The 15650-nt window shown below is 48.2% G+C and overlaps 1 protein-coding gene and 2 non-coding genes across 3 annotated transcripts; all 3 read right to left on the bottom strand.

Annotated features, from left to right (window-relative positions):
• Positions 1-9862: 9862 nt before the first annotated feature.
• On the bottom strand, positions 9863-15254 carry RPS3 (ribosomal protein S3). Its single transcript, XM_037522977.2, has 7 exons — positions 15187-15254; positions 13901-14031; positions 13540-13633; positions 13119-13213; positions 11274-11461; positions 10662-10858; positions 9863-9953 (listed from the first exon to the last, which is right to left on the bottom strand). Exons 1-6 carry the CDS (start codon positions 15214-15216, stop codon positions 10665-10667), a joined length of 732 nt encoding a protein of 243 aa, XP_037378874.1. The 5' UTR covers positions 15217-15254; the 3' UTR covers positions 9863-9953; positions 10662-10664.
• On the bottom strand, positions 10955-11099 carry LOC119256420 (small nucleolar RNA SNORD15). Its single transcript, XR_005127755.1, has one exon. It is a non-coding gene; the product is annotated as a small nucleolar RNA SNORD15 (small nucleolar RNA).
• Positions 14189-14337, bottom strand: LOC119256421 (small nucleolar RNA SNORD15). The gene has a single exon (XR_005127756.1). It is a non-coding gene; the product is annotated as a small nucleolar RNA SNORD15 (small nucleolar RNA).
• Positions 15255-15650: the final 396 nt, after the last annotated feature.

Below are 15650 nucleotides of genomic sequence, written 5' to 3'. Positions count from 1 at the left end.
CCACAGCCGGGGTGGCCAGGCTGGCTCTGCACCTGGATGGACCTGTGAGACCCAGTGTCCACGAGAGCAAGCCCCTGATGCTATGATGAACACCTGGAGTGGCCTGGGTCTCTAGAAGCAGCAACACGACACTGCTGGTTAGGGATGGGTAAGCTCAAAAATCGGCCCTAGATCCTGAGGCCCTGAGGATCTCCCAGGCCCCATCTGGACCCCCCCCCCCTCATTTGCACTGATTGATTGCCTTTTGAAGAGGCTTCATCTGCTCCTCACATCCAGCAGGGGATGGCCCAAAGGCCCTCCCCATCTTGCAAAGCCCCAGGGCCCTGTCTGCATGGTCTCTCCAGCTGGGGCTGGTCCATCACAGCCCAGTACAAAGGCCTGGGTCCCAGCAGAGCTCCTACCCTCTGATTACCCCAGATTAGGGATTCTGTGACCATCTGGACACAACTGATAAAGACAGAGAGGGGAGGGGAGCCTGCCTGCCCCTACCCTAGGGATAATTCCCAGTCCAAAACAAAGAAGACACTGAATGGCTTGCCTACCCTGATGGAAGCCCAAGTGCAAAAGGTAAGGCCAATGCAGGGCAAGCTCTCCCGTTTCCCCCACAATGCCGTGCATGTCCCCAGGGCTCTTCTGTCAAATGCTGATGCCTTTTCCATTTTGACCACCCTCTGCTTGCGTCCCTTTTCTGTCCCTCTTCTCCATCTGGCATATGGCCAGGCCTTTATGTGTGACATCTCTGGGCTACCACTTACCTTCGGGTGCCCTCTGAGGCAAGAAAAGTGTTGACTTCATTTTTGTGTCCCCCAGTGCCTGGAAGGAGGCCCCCCACTGATTACACTAAATCAGAGCTTCCTGGTTTTCTTTTACCTGTGAGGGAATATTACCCTCCCTCCTCATCCCTTTAGAGTCTCAGACCTTTGAAGCTACTTGGTTCCTAAGGTCAATGGGCTGGTCAGTAGTGGCAGAGCAAGCCTGGGTCCAGCTATTGCCAAAGCCTACTCTCTCCACGTGGCCACAGTGGCTGCTAATTGGCGAAACCAGCATAGAGTGCAGCAGAGCACCCTTTCTGTTCAGAAGGAGAGATGTCATTTCCCCCATGGAATACCCCAGCCCAATGGGACATTTTTCCTGCCCTTAGGAGCCTCCAATTGGATGAAGGGTGACATGGTTCATGTTCCTGATAAGCGAGGCTCGCAGCAATAAAGAAAAAGGGGGTAGTCATATGTCGTAACTTCCTAGGATCACTGGTTAGACTGAGAGGCCATACAGAGGCCTTCTTGCTCCTAGTCCATGGCTTCCCCACCTCTCCCACCAAACCACAAGTCCTGAGCACTGAATTTTAGTCATGCAGGTTTGCTATCCTCTTCCTCAGCAGAAAACAGGCTTACCTCTTGGTATATGGTTGGTAGCCAGTGGACCCAAATTTAGTCTTTGAGTTGTTTTTTCCCTGAGTTCCATTTGTAAGGGTTAAAATTTTATGACTGTTATTCTTCACGGGCTTCCAAAGAATAATGAGGAAACTTACCAATTAAAAAAAGAAACAAAACAGAATAAAGCTCATTTTATCTCACCATTAGCATATGGATTTATTGGATTCTTTTATAAGTATAAAATACATTGAGATTTTGATGGCTTTATTTTTCCCTGTATCTTGAAAAACTATTTCACCATTCTAAAAATTATTTCCTGTTAACTCATCGGTACTTCCCAACTATGTCTAACAAAACAAAGATGATAAGAAAATGGAAGGATGATGGTATTGCCTCAAAGGAAGAGGTAATAGTGAACATTTGTTTCCATGTTGCATTTCACAAAGCATTGTGTACCATCTTTCAAGAAGGTGGAAGTCTAGAGATAGCCATTAAGAATTCAGGATTCCAGGACATCAACAATAAAGATGTTTGTGGAGACTCAACCCCTGTGGAAAGGGAAATAAAAGCAACAACTACCACTTGGGATTACTTCAAGTTAAAAAGCTTTTACAGAGCAGGAAAAAAATATACGTCAAGACATCCACTGAAAAATATTCATACAACATATAATCAATGAGGGGTGAATCCAAGATAAATAAAAAACTTATAATTCAAAATAGAAAAACAATAAACGGCCTGCAGTTCACCAAAGAGGTGTATGAAAAAATGTTTGAGAGAACTGCAGGTTAAAACCACAATGTGATACCACCTCACACCTGTGAGAATGATCCAAGTATTGGAGAGGATGCAGAGAAAGAGGAAATGCTATTACACTGCTGGGAAGAATGTAAACTGCTACAGCCAATGTGGAAATCCATCTGGATTCATCTTAAAAGACTAAAAATGGAAATACCATATGATCCAGCAATCGCCCTCCTGGGCATCTATCCAAAGAACGTGAAACCATGGATGCAAAAAATGACATGCTCTCCCGTGTTCACCGCGGCACTATTTCCAACAGCTAGGACAGCCTACACCGTCATCCCGAGATGACTGGATCAAGAGCATGGGGTATATCCACACCACCGAATTCTGTTCAGCCATAGGATGAACTGCAGCCATTTATAGCAAAACAGAGGAAGTTCAAGGGAATGGTGTGTAGTAAAGCAAGTGACAATGCAACAAATCCTGGACACTTACAAAATGGATGAGTTGACAATGTAAAATACTTATAAAAACTAGTGGACATTAATAAACACCACAAGGGTTCCGAGGCTCGGAGGGAGGGAGGAGGGAGTAACCAGGGGGATACAAGGATGGTTGTGGAGGGAAAATCTTAAAGTAATCTGGGCAAAGAAAAATTTTCTCAAATTCAAGATTTTTCACTTTCCAACCATGATAATGAGAAAAAACTGACAGTACAATCACATGTATTAGAAAAATCAGAACATGAAGGCAGACATGCATATCAGTAAACAAAACCTTTCCTTGATAAATTTTCTCAAACTAACAAGAATTAGTGACTAATATATTTCTAAAAACAGAAAGGTTATATTGCATTTTCAGTTAAGTCATTCAATGGAAGGACTTTGCCACACAATTAAGACAAAAACCTAATATTCTTTCATCTTGTCATACTTAGCCCCCAAGTCTACTTGGTAATTTGTTACAATTCATAAATGGATACATGTTGAAGAAAGCTGTGTGCAGATGAGACTGGAGGGAAACCGATGCTGTAAAAATATTAAAATGCATTGGCTTGGTCAAGCCAATCTTTTCAAGTCTATAAATAAAAAATGTTTTAAAATTATGGAGCAAGAAAATGGCTGACCTCCAGCAAAAATTATGAGCCGTGAAAAAGTTTTAAAGTATTGCTCATTAACAAGGCAAGTACAGAACAAAACAACTCCCAGAAGCAATAAACTAACGCCTATTAGAGAGGTACTGAAACCAGCAGCTACAAGGTGACACCCCAGCTTCACACTGACAGTCACTGAGCATCTCACTGCCCTCCAGGGAGTGCTCACTTAGGGTCTGTATGCCTTCAAGACCAGGATAATAGGAAACTGATAGCTGCTTTAATTCATATATATGGACACACACAATAGTGTTTTCATAGGATTGATTTTAGTGATAGAATTCATATACAAAAATACCCACCTATATGAAATGCAAATCCAGTGGTTTTTAGTACACCCAGAGTTGTGCTGTTAATACTTACTAAGGGCCTCCGCGGTGGCGCAGCGGTTGAGCGCTGGGTTGCGAAGCTGCCCGCAGCCTCTGCAGCACCGGTTCGATCCCCGGCTGCTCCCCGGCCACCAGAGGAGGGTCCCACATGGCGCGCAGACCTCTCCTGCCACCCGCTGCTCCCCTCAGCAGTGTACTTCGGTCCTTCTGCCTGCTCTGCTCCCCGCTCTGGCTCTGGTGAATTCTCTCACCCTCCCACGCTTCTGACTGTAACCAGTGCTTGTATAAATAAATAAATAAATCTTTAAAAAAAAAAATACTTACTAAAAATTTATAATAAATTTTTTTTTACATCTCCCTTTACTCTTCTGTAAATTATTTGTGAAATGATTTAAAAGGTGGTTGTCTACTGGACCAGTGACTGGTAATGGCCATTTTTCCTGGTATATTGGGTGTAAAACTAGTGAGCAAAGGCCCACAGCCTCTGAGGCCCCTCCCGCAGCGGGAAAGCGGCACCACCACCGAGCTGATACTCTCCCTCCTCCTTGTCTGTAAAGCAAAAATATTCTCAAAGACCAGGGGACCCAAAGGGCCCAGCTCCTGTGGCGCACACCACACAAAGGGCTGCCCCGCGCAGGCTGGCCTCCGGGTAGTGACGGCCTGCCAGCGGAGGCGGGACGAATCCATCAGTGTGGTCCTCCCCACCGCGTAGACAAAGGCCCAGCTGCACCTGACCGGCTGTTAGCCTAACAGGACCGAGCAGAAGCGGGGTTTCATTTGGATTTCAGAGCAACTGGGGGGTTCGTCTTATGAAAATGAGGGTTTGGGATCAGGTCAGTTGTCCCCAACCTAGGGTCTCAGGTGTCCTCAGCAGTGGAGATCTTAAGGTATTCTGAATAGTTTTCAAAGCCTCAGAGAAAACTACACGTCCCCTAAAACGTCTTGCAAGGGTTGATAAAATCACTGTAAAATGAGCTTGGCAATGGAGCCGGCCCCTTACAGGGCCGTTGGACAGGTCACTAACTGAGATGTTCACAGCAGGCTCAAGGCATGCAACAGTGATCTCACTGCTTGCTGGTAGCAGTAAAAGGTCTAGCCCATGTGGTCGGGGCCTTACAGAGGATGGACAGAGTCCATTATTATGAAGTAGCTGTCCGTGACTCCCAAAGTAACAGTTACTATGTACTAACACTTGCTGTGCGTCAGGCACTGTGCTAACAATTCCATATACAGAGGAGCAGAGGAGGGCACGGAGATTTAACTGTTGTGCCCTGCGGACTGGCTTTTTATTCATAGTTTGGCTTGAAAGCCTGGGCTCTTAACTGTTGTTTATCTCGAGAACGCCTACAACAGCCCTGTGGCATCGAGGGCCAGGAAGATACAAGGTCACCCTTGTGCTGTTACCAGGACTTGAACCCAGGTTTCTAGCCGCCAAGGCCCAGCCTCTCCCATCACTTCTCAGATCCTCTAGGGTAAGGTAAAAAGTATCAGGCTTTTCTGCCCTCCCGCCATTAGGATAGATGAGGGAACCCTGTGGTCCTGAATGCATGCCTGATGGCGGGCACTTGAAGTGGGTACACCTGGGCTGAGAGACTGAGTTTATAAGGGTGGCGTCACGAGCACGCCAGCAGAAGCAAGAGAAGAAGAAGAGACGCAGAGAGAAGGCCAGAGAGCCCAGATAGAGTGAGGACTTGCTGGGGGCTGGGAGGCCTGCCAGCCTCCCGGCCCCCCAGCACCCCTGCTGCCATATGCCTGGTAAATCTAAATAAAAGACCTGCAAAAGCCACTGAGGACCCTGACTCCTCCTTTACCCGGTCTGCTGGGTCAGAAAACCTGCTCAGTGGCTGTTCCTGCCATTACAATTGGCGTAAGTCGGCAGGATGATCCATGCAGATGGGTATGGAGCCCTCCGAAGACCTGGAGGGACTAAGGAGTAACAGACTATGTTTGCCTGTGACGACGCTGGAGGCGCCATGGCGGCACAGAAGATGGACAAGGTCCTGGAGCTGCAGGATAAGACCACTCCGGGAGGAGGAGACGCCTGAGAGGACCAGCCAATGACCCCCAAGGCAGCAAGAATTGTCGGGGAAGAGAGGACAACGATTCGATTCGGAGCTCGCCAGTGCTGATGCAGGGAGAGGCCTAATGGACTGATGGATTTGGACTGACAATCCCGCCAGAAGGCGGAGGAACTTTGGCAAGTTAAGTTTTTGGGACCCTGGGGCGGGGAATGCTATTGTTTGTAAACCCCAGGAGATGGGAATCTGGGGTGGCCAGTGGGCTTTGATGGCCAAAAGCAGCCTGCGTATGCCCAGCAGCTAGGCAGGAAGAAAAGCCAACTAAGGCAAAAGCTGCTGCTGCTGCTGAGTTTGGGAAGCCCTGAGTGGCTGTTAAGCACTCAGTAAGCTGCGGAAGGCCAGTGAGTCTCGCGAAATCACCTGTGGGTGACGCCCTGCTTGTTCTTGAGCGAGGGTGAGGAGCTAAGGAACCGTCTTTGGGGGACGGGTGGGGAACGTGGCTTGGGGTGGAGCCCAAGCCAAAGAGGGGACCCAAGAGAGGCCGCATGTGGAGTTTGGATCCCTGACCCATGTGCTTGTGCAGTGGGTTGGCCAGAGTGCAGGGGTCTGCGAGTCGCATTGGTGGCTATGAAGGCCGAGTGCTGGAGCGACTGCAGACAGAAACCCTGAGGGTTGGCGATTACCCCCAACAGTATAGAATCCCAGTCCTGGAGTAAGTGCATCCTGGGGGTGGATGTGGTGTGTGGCTTGAAGGCCAGGAAGCCTGACGGCTCCTGGTGTGTGACAGTAGATGCCCGAGTGGTTCCCCTCCCTCGTATGAGCAGTGCCTTCGGCAGCAGATTTGGTGGATCATCTGCTGGTGCCAGTAATCTTGTCTTTTGCCACTAGGTTGGGGCCCTGCCTGGATTTGTGTTCTGTTGTATTTTATGTATTTTGTTGTTCTATTGTGATGTATATTTGTTTTTGTGGGCCATGGCTGCAGTGTTCTATTGCCAAGAGAAACATATACACTGTATGGCAGAAAACCCTGAGGGGGTGGACTGTAGGGTAAGGTAAAAGTATCAGGCTTTTCTGCCCTCCTGCCATTAGGATAGATGAGGGAACCCTGTGGTCCTGAATGCATGCCTGATGGCGGCACCTGAAGTGGGTGCACCTGGGCTGAGAGACTGAGTTTATAAGGGCGGCATCACGGGGACACCAGCACAAGCCAAGAACGAACGGAGCCGAGAGCAGGCCAGAGAGAGCCCAGATAGAGTGAGGACTTGCTGGGGGCTGGGAGGACTGCCAGCCTCCCGGTCCCCCAGCACCACTGCCTGCCATATGCCTGGTAAATCTAAATAAAAGACCTGCAAAAGCCACTAAGGACTCAAGACTCCTCCTTTACCCGGTCTGCTGGTCAGAAAACCTGCTCAGTGGCCGTTCCTGCCCTTACACCCCTTTGTAAAGCACCCTGAAGAGAAAGGTATCCCACACCCCAGAGGACAGCCTTGCCTACTTTGGTTGACAGGTGAGCTGAGGTCTGTGTTGAACCTCCCCCTAAAGTGTTCACAGCAGCGGGAAGGGGAGCAGGCTCCACAGATGATCACTCTGCTGTAGGGTCCAGCAGCCTTCGTTTTTTTTTTTTTTTTTTTTTAAAGATTTATTGATTGATTGATTGATACATACAAACACTGGGTACAGTCAGAAGAGCGGGAGGGTGAGAGAATTCACCAGAGCCAAGGCAGAATGACCGAAGTACACTGCTAAGGGGAGCAGCGGGCGGCAGGAGGGGTCTGCAAGCCATGCGGGACCCTCCTCCGGTGGCCGGGGAGCAGCCGGGGATCGAACCGGCACTGCAGAGGCTGCGGGCAGCTTCGCAACCCAGCGCTCAACCGCTGCGCCACCTGGGAGGCCCAGCCTTTGGTTTTTTTTTTAAAGATTTATTTATTTATACATAGAAGAGCTGGGGTGCAGGTGAGAGGATTCACCAGAGACAGAGTGGGGAACAGAACAGGCAGACTGACTGAAATACACTGCTGAGGGGAGCAGTGTGGGGATAGGAGAGGTCTGCTGCACCATGTGGGTTGCTCCCTGGCAGGCTGGGGATCGAACTCATGCTGCAGAGGCTGCAGACTGCTCCACAGTGAGGTGCTAAACCCCTTGTGCCACCAGGGAGGCCGCCAGCAGCCTTTGTAAGAGTAGTTTGCAAACCCAGATTCTGTTTGGGAGTACAACTCCCCTGCATGAAGCCCTTCCCCCCTCACCAGTTTCTGTGCTCTTTGCCTGGTTCTCCAGTCCACACTCTAGGCGTCCTTCCCTTGCGCGATGGGAAAGCTGGTCAGCTCCCGGCCCATTTGAGGCCCCTGTCACCAGCTGCCAGGAATGCTAATAACCAGAGTCTGACACTTTGGAGCCCGACAGAAAGCTTTTGTCCGTGAAAGGTGTTAGCATTTGCTCCTGTGACGCCAACAGTCTTATTTCCAGGGCTTTATAAAATTTTTACTGCCAGCACCATACCTTGTCCATCACGGGGAGAGGTGTAGCAGTTGGGCCACTTCCAAAGTGGAAGCCAAGGGGTCAGTTTGCTTTCTCTCCACTGCAGGCACCTGGGCCAGGCAGGGATGACATCCTCTAGGGTGGCTTGCATTTCTGGATGGGCTGTGGCTACTGACTGCTCTCCTAAGCTCTACATTTACCTTGTGTGGTCTTCTGAAAAAGATTAAAACCTCCAAATTCTCTCCCTTTCTTGATCTGAGCAGTGCCTACAAGGGATGTTCATGTAAAGTAGTTCAAGCTATACACATGTATTAATAACTTGCTTTTACACACGTCACACTTAAGTTTATTTTTCCCTCCCCAAGCTGCTGCTTTGGTTCCTTTTATTACAGCACCACCTGGTGGGGAATAGCAGCACTACTGAATCCCAGACACTCTCATTTTAGACAACTGCAGGGCAGAAGACACTAGGAAAATAAGGAACTCAAATCACTGAAATCAAATATGTGTCTAGTACTATGCCAGTACTAGCTGCTAAGACTCTACACCATAGTTTTCCCTGTTTTCAACACCCAGTGCTGTGGATGCTTTAAGACATCTAGTTACTCCCTCATTACTGGGCACACACACAGAGGTCCAAAAATAAATACAGGAATAGAACAGTTTCAGCTCTGTTTAAACACCAACATTTCCAGTAGAATTGCAAAATGGCAACAGCTTTACCCTCCAAGGATAAATAAATCTTACAAATCATCCAGTCCCCATGGTACCCCAACACAACAGCTGCCTATCTATTTGGGGGTGAATAGAAAAAAAAGGTACTCAAATCTCACTTTACATACACCCTCATTTCCGAGACTTAACACTAGCCAGTCTGTTCCAAGCGTCATTTCAACCCCCCCAGAACACTTAGGATGGCTTAGAAAGGGGTGGTCTGGACAAGTGGAGAATTAAGAACCATTTGTACTCAGGCTCTAGGTCCCAGCCATGACACACCACATGCAATTCGTGAACCCACACCCTGAAATACCACGAATTGGCAATTACCGATGAACCATGCCAGTGGTTAGAGAATTCTGGGTGTCTCCACTCAAGAAATGTCACAGTGAGATGTCACTGTGAAGACAGTTCAACACAAACACCACAATGTCAGAGGGGGAGAGTGCCCATTTGTCAGTGAATCCCCATAATAATCCAACTACTGTGGCTTCCCGCACGCCAAGCAGTAGAAACACACAGGGTTTGTCTTACGCAGCTTAGTCTCGCTGAGAAGACCAACGACTAGAGGCCCCGCACATCTGTGGAGCCAGGCTCTCTCACCAGGCAGTCTTAGAGCCACCAGGATAAAGAGGTTGCCTGACTTGACTCTCAGCCCATGACAGTGTCACAAAGGCAAGTCCCTCCTCAGAATGTATACAAAGCATGAATGCCTGCAGCATGGTGTGACTCAAGACGCAACCGGCATCTTTATTTTCTATGTGCAACACACATTTCCTTATGCATCAGAAAATCCTCTAAACCTAAATCCTGAACTACAGGTTCTAAAAGTGCTGCCCTGTTGGCAGCCAGGCTGCACCTCTCCCTCAGTGTTGGTTTTCCCCCACATGTGTTCTCCCGTCTGGCCCTAACCACAGGTGAAGCCATGAGGACTGCAGGGAAAGGACTGACGCCCGGAGAAACACCGAGCCTGGCAGCTCTAAGAATCAAGCCAGGAAAGCTGCCAAGGGGCAACATTACCCTCAGGCTGGATACTGGACATACAATCATGATCTGGTCAGGCCACGTGTCTTTTTAAAAGATTTTATTGAAGGTCCTTACAGAGCAACATCCAGACTCGATGCAGGCTGCCATCGTGCCCCTGAAACCAAACAAAGTAAACAGTGAGAACTGAAAGCTAGCCTTACTGCTGGGTCCTTTCATTTCCCAAAATGGGCCTACACTCCCCTTTAGGGTTTGTTTTTTTAAATGATTTATTTTTATTTGTTTATGCACACAAGAACTGGGGTCCAGGCTAGAGGTGCGGGAGGGAAGAGGGGGAGGAGACGATTCACCAGACAGAGTGGGGAGCAGAGCAGACAGATGCACTGAAATACACTGCTGAGGGGAGCAAGAGAGACGGGAGAGGTCTACTTTGCCATGTGGGTAGCTCCCTGGCCAGGGATTGAACTCATGCCACAGTGGCTGGCTATAGCTTAAGAGCGTTGAGACTTTTCCCTGTGCCACCAGGGAGGCCCTATTTAGGGCTTGTTATCAAGATTAACAAATACACACACACAGAACCGAGTACAGGAGAGGGTTGATGTTACTGTTTTAAGGAGACTCAAGGACTGGCAACTAATTATAAGAGCCCTTGAAAATTTGTGAGCAGGTAAGAGAGGACAATAAAGGAACTCTCCTATTTCAAACACAATAGTAAACGTAGGAATTTGGGCTAAATGGGCTCCTATGTTCTCCCATGTAAAGCAAGTATAATCCAAGTTTTATTCACCAAGTGGCTACCACAGTGTGGGATACAAAGTATTAATGGGGAGACAAAGGAACCCCCAACAACCCCCTTCAGAAATACCTGTTATGCTGTGGGCACCGGCTGGGGCATGGCTGGCGGCTCTGGCTTCCCACCCTTCTGTTCCGAGATGGGGGTGGTGGGCAGTATCTCATCTTTAGGCTCCACGATGCTCACGTGGTCAGGGAGGGGCTTCTTAGGGCCAATCTTACCACTTGGGTCCCAAGGCAGCATGATCTTTACTTTGATGCCCAGCACACCTAGGAGATGCCACCATTAGGAGAGGTAGCTGTGGTTTCACATGCCCCCACGACGCAACAGGGCAGTAGGTTACTCAAACACCCTTGTTTCTGGCCCCTTCTCAGACAAATGCCTCTAATCAATCAATAAACAGGACACTTTTGCAAAAGGAAGTCACGCACAGCACCACAGAACGTGGCACTGACAAGACCCAAGTGCACGATGTGACCTTTCTGACTCGTCATCGTATCATCACCGAAGGGTACGCAGGTGGCTGAGACAAGGACAGCTCAATTCTGATGAAGCTCATCACCAAACCCAAGGGGTACACACAGGCTCCACTACATCCGAGGCAAATTCCACACACTGAGGTGTGCGTGGGATGGCATTCCTGTCTGTTAAGACCCCTGGCCCCAAGCTTGCCCTGCTGCTCACCCTGTCTCAGTAGCACGTGGCGCACGGCAGTGTCGACGTAGTAGTTAACAGGGTCCCCGCTGTGGATCATCAGACCATCCACAAACTTCATGGATTTAGCCCTCTGTCCTCGGAGTTTCCCGGATACCACGACCTCACAGCCTTTGGCCCCACTTTCCATGATGAACCGCAGCACACCATAGCAGGCCCTTTGGGAGAGCAAGAGAGAGCATTTTGTATGATTACCAAAACCAGGACTGCTCAACCCCACCCCACATTAAAGGTAAAAGGGCGCAAAACCCCAATAATATACTAGTCTACACTATTTCCAAAGTTCCTTTACTGAAGTACAAATTTGATCAGAACCTGGCCCAAGGGGAAAAAGTTCTCATCTACACCTATCACATCTAATCTCAGGCTAACTCTTAGAAGTTCCGCCTAACCAAGTGCTTCTTAACCTTGGTTGTTCTTATAACCATTCCCAAAAGGCTAAAAGACTAGAACAAAGTCCCCAAAGCCTGGGCCCCACAGCAAGGTCAAGTACATTTGCAGCCTGGGGAGAGTGGTCAAGTTCTAGCTTGTTCTCGCTCTTACCTCCCAACTATAGTTGAAACCACATATTTAAAATACTCTCCAGGTAGTGCAACCAAAATCAATACCCACACCAATGAGCTCATAGTTATCAAGCTGACAACCACCAATTCTGGAGCAAGCCCTTATAGTCCCACCTTGGCCAACAGAACTGCCTATATAAAATTTGCCTCAGGATTTCTAAATCAAGCAACCAGTAGAACCAAGAAGTATCCCAGTCAGAGTCCCCCTTTATGGTTTACTAAAATATTCCTCAACTTATCAGCAGCGGGCCAGCCACCACTTTCAACAGGGAAGTTAAGGAGTTGAGACCTATCACAGGCATACCCATTCATGTTATCTAATTTCATCTAATCCTCACCCCCCGCCCCCCAAATCACATTTAGAGATAGGAGATGGAGATCCAGGGATCAGAACTTCAGTTAAGTTACTCAAGTCTCAGAAATTCTAAGTCAAACTTTGGTGCACAAAAAATTACCAGGAGTAATTAAGAAAGATGACCAGGCTACACCCCCATTTTCCAATTCAGTGGGTCTGGGGTGAAGACTGAGAACTTTCATTTCTAAAAAGTCCTAAAGATGATCAGTGTTGTTGGCCCAGGGACCAAACTTTTGAAAACCACCGACAGTGGTAGAACTATCCTTCAAACCCTGTGGGCAGCGTTTTCTATCACCATCTTCACAAATCAACACACCTACAGCAGTTCTTGGCGTCCTTTCTCTGCTGAAAAACCTTGCAGGGTTTGGCATTAGGTACCCCCTCATTTCCAGACACCTAAACAAGGCATACCAGATTTAAACTGCACCAAGAACCGCCTGCTATAAAATCTCATCAGTAGGCCCAACTCCAGGACCATGGCACCTCCTTTATAGTCCATCACTGCTGTTACTACCTATACACAACCAGATTTTAAGCTCTCCCCCACGAGGCCTAGGTCTTCTCGCTATATTCCCAATGGAGTTAACAGACAATGGAGCTGAATGACTTCAACAGGAATCTTAACCTCCCCTTCCTGAAGAAATTCTATTTTTGCTCTACCCCCAAAGCACTGGAACAGTTCACTACAGGACTGACTTTAAAAACGTGCTTCCTTTATCAGTCTATCTCGCCACTGCCAGGTCCGTGAGGACATAAATCAGAATTATCTTACTGCTGAAACCCACAGAGACTAACAGATGACCACGCAGAAAGTGCATTTGTTGAATTAACAAAATGGCAAACACATCACATCTTGATCCACAAAAAGGCACAAACATTAAGTCTCAGGACACTTACCTCCTCACAGCAAGGCCTCCAAGGAGTTTGTAGCGCAGAGACTCTGCTTGGGCAATGGCACACAGGCCTCGTGTGGCCACCTTTTCAGCATAAAGCTTTAAAAAGGAAAACAAGGTACATCTTTAAATTTGTTATCTTTGTTTCAACTAAAAAGCTGCATAAAAAAGCAGGTAGCACTTGTAACCCGGAAGTACCGAGGCACTTTTACTATCCACACCTAGCACATTCCGTCCACTCTTAAATCTCAGTTCTTCCTACAGCCACACCAAGGACGGAGCCAGACAATCCATCACGTATCACTGCTCTATCCAAGGTGAATAAACTAAGTCTTCTGGGGGACGGTAAAGATTTTTTAAAGTATTGCCTGAAAGAGCCACTGCCAAGTCCACAATAACCTGTAGCCCAAGGTGGGATCACTCACCTCTACACTGCCCTCAGGAAAGCCAAACCTCTTCTGAACCACAGCGGTCAATTCCCGAATGCGACGGCCTTTCTCACCAAGAACATTCTGTGTCCTGGAGAAAAAAAAAGACAATTCGTGGCTCTCACAATTTCAGGTGTAACTTTAATCCTGCACATACACAGTAGTAAAATTTCATTCTTCTGATACAAGTATAAATTATGAATGATACAAGCTAGAGTTAGAATTAAAGTTAAGGGGGGAATAAAACCCCTACATTTCCTAAAGCCAGATTCACTGTCCCCTTTAAGTTTCCAGAACAGTATACACAACATCTTAGTATATACAGTGATAGGTGGCAGTCAGGAAAATTAAGTTTTACCTGGTGGCTAAGATGATAATTTCTGTCCTGGTTGGTGTAACTCGGACTTCAACTCCCGAGTAGCCATCTTCAGCCAGCTCCCGAGTGAGGAACTCGTTCAGTTCAGCTTTGAAGATGCCGTCAGCGACAAACTAGCAGAAAGTAAAATTCAAAATGAGAACAAAGTGCAGGCTTACTTTTCCTGCCCTAGTTTTTCTGCTCAAGCAACCCTCATCAAAATCCACCACCACCAGTAAATGACATGTCTTCAGTCTATGATTCTTGGTTTTTCAACAGGCATGGAATAACCCTTCTCAGACAAATGCCTCTAAGTCATCTTTTGGAAGTTCTTTGATGCAGGGACCCTTAAAACTGTGCCACAGAACGCAGCACAGAGCAGGGCCACGCGAACAAAGGTGATACCTCCAGTCAGACTCGTCATCATCTCTTCACTGAAGGGTTGAGACCATCATAGATACGCATGCCGAACATAAAACTGCTCTACAGTGGGCACATTTGCAACTCATTCATTCAGCACAACAGGCACCACTACACTTGTAGTTGGGAAAACAGGTAGGGACTCAGTTAAGCAGCCTCGTTTGTGGACACACCGTCCTGTTAGCTTTCTTCTCTTGAGGTACCTATGTCTTACCCCTAACTAGAATCGACAAACCCTAACTCACAAGCGTGTGGATTTAATTTTAACATCGATGTACGTACACACAAAATGGCAAATTGCCTATTTCTAAAATAAATCGACTTTACAGCCCTCCCATTGGAAGATTTAAAGTTAAATGCCAGGAAGCGTTGTTCCCAGGCCCCAGCCCTATGCAAGCCCAGGCCTTTTCCCAGATGGGAGCAAATGGAGCAAAAGACAAAAACAACCCCCCCACCACCCCAAAACTCGGCAGCTTTTCCAGTAGCCGTCCTCGGGGATGGAGGGCTGCGCCCGGAGAGATCTAGAAGACCGAAGCCATGGCAGAACTACGGGGAATGGCTCACGCTGCCAAAATAACACGTTAACTAGTTCTACTTGTCCACCACGAAATGCTCACAGGCGCCTTCCTCCGGGAAGCAAGGGCGCTCGGGGCTCATCTCGGCGCTGTCCTCCCTTCCCCGCCACATTACGACTGCTCAGTTCGGGCCCCGCACTCAATCCACCGCCATCCCCGGCCTGTGGGAGTACCACTAAGTCCAGGCCACTCCCTGGGGCAGCGCACCGAACTGCGGGCCTCAGTACGGCACCTTGAGAAGCCACTGAAGCGAGAGGCGCTGCAGTCCCCCAGATGCAAGCCCCACGGTCTCACCTTCCTCTTCTTGGAAATCTGCACCGCCATCTTGCCGCCGAAAGGAAAGGAAGTAGCTCGTGGGCGGAAGTGGGTATAAAGGGCGCGGAGTGACGGCAAAGAACTGCGCGACGTCGGCACCTAAGGGCGCTCCTGGGAAATGTAGTTTTTATGTTAGGAAGGCCTTGGGGAAGGGATGCGTGAAGACCCTCCTATGGGGGCAAACGGGAGATGACCTTCGGAAACTCAGGAGAGTTTAGACTCCAATTTCATTCGTTAAAAAGTGAGAAGTGTGAGGCGCTGAGATGGAAATAACACGTGTAAGTTCTCAGAACAGAGTGGAAGCCTGGCCCCTATACTCTGTGAAAGAGGAAGAAAGCCCCTCAATGAAATTCATGTAGTTGCTCTTCCAATCTATATCCAATTCCTCCTTTTGGAATAGTAGCTAGTATTTAGTAAATATTCTAGGGCATAGAATAGTCTAT

This window comes from Talpa occidentalis, unplaced genomic scaffold (assembly GCF_014898055.3).
Source record: "Talpa occidentalis isolate TD23 unplaced genomic scaffold, MPIMG_talOcc4v2.1 talOcc4.3, whole genome shotgun sequence".
In the NCBI taxonomy this organism is placed as follows: Eukaryota; Metazoa; Chordata; class Mammalia; order Eulipotyphla; family Talpidae; genus Talpa; species Talpa occidentalis.
The sequence above is the reverse complement of the archived record's forward strand: the minus strand, read 5'-3'. Positions and strand labels throughout refer to the sequence as shown.

What these genes read in the sequence shown, in the direction of transcription:
- RPS3 (XM_037522977.2), bottom strand. Translation starts at nt 15,216, where the DNA reads ATGGCGGTGCAGATTTCCAAGAAGAGGAAG. An exon ending in AGATTTCCAAGAAGAGGAAG is followed by an intron (nt 14,032 to 15,186) that starts GTGAGACCGTGG and finishes ACTTTCTGCTAG; the next exon opens with TTTGTCGCTGACGGCATCTT. An exon ending in ATTATCATCTTAGCCACCAG is followed by an intron (nt 13,634 to 13,900) that starts GTAAAACTTAAT and finishes TTTTTTCTCCAG; the next exon opens with GACACAGAATGTTCTTGGTG.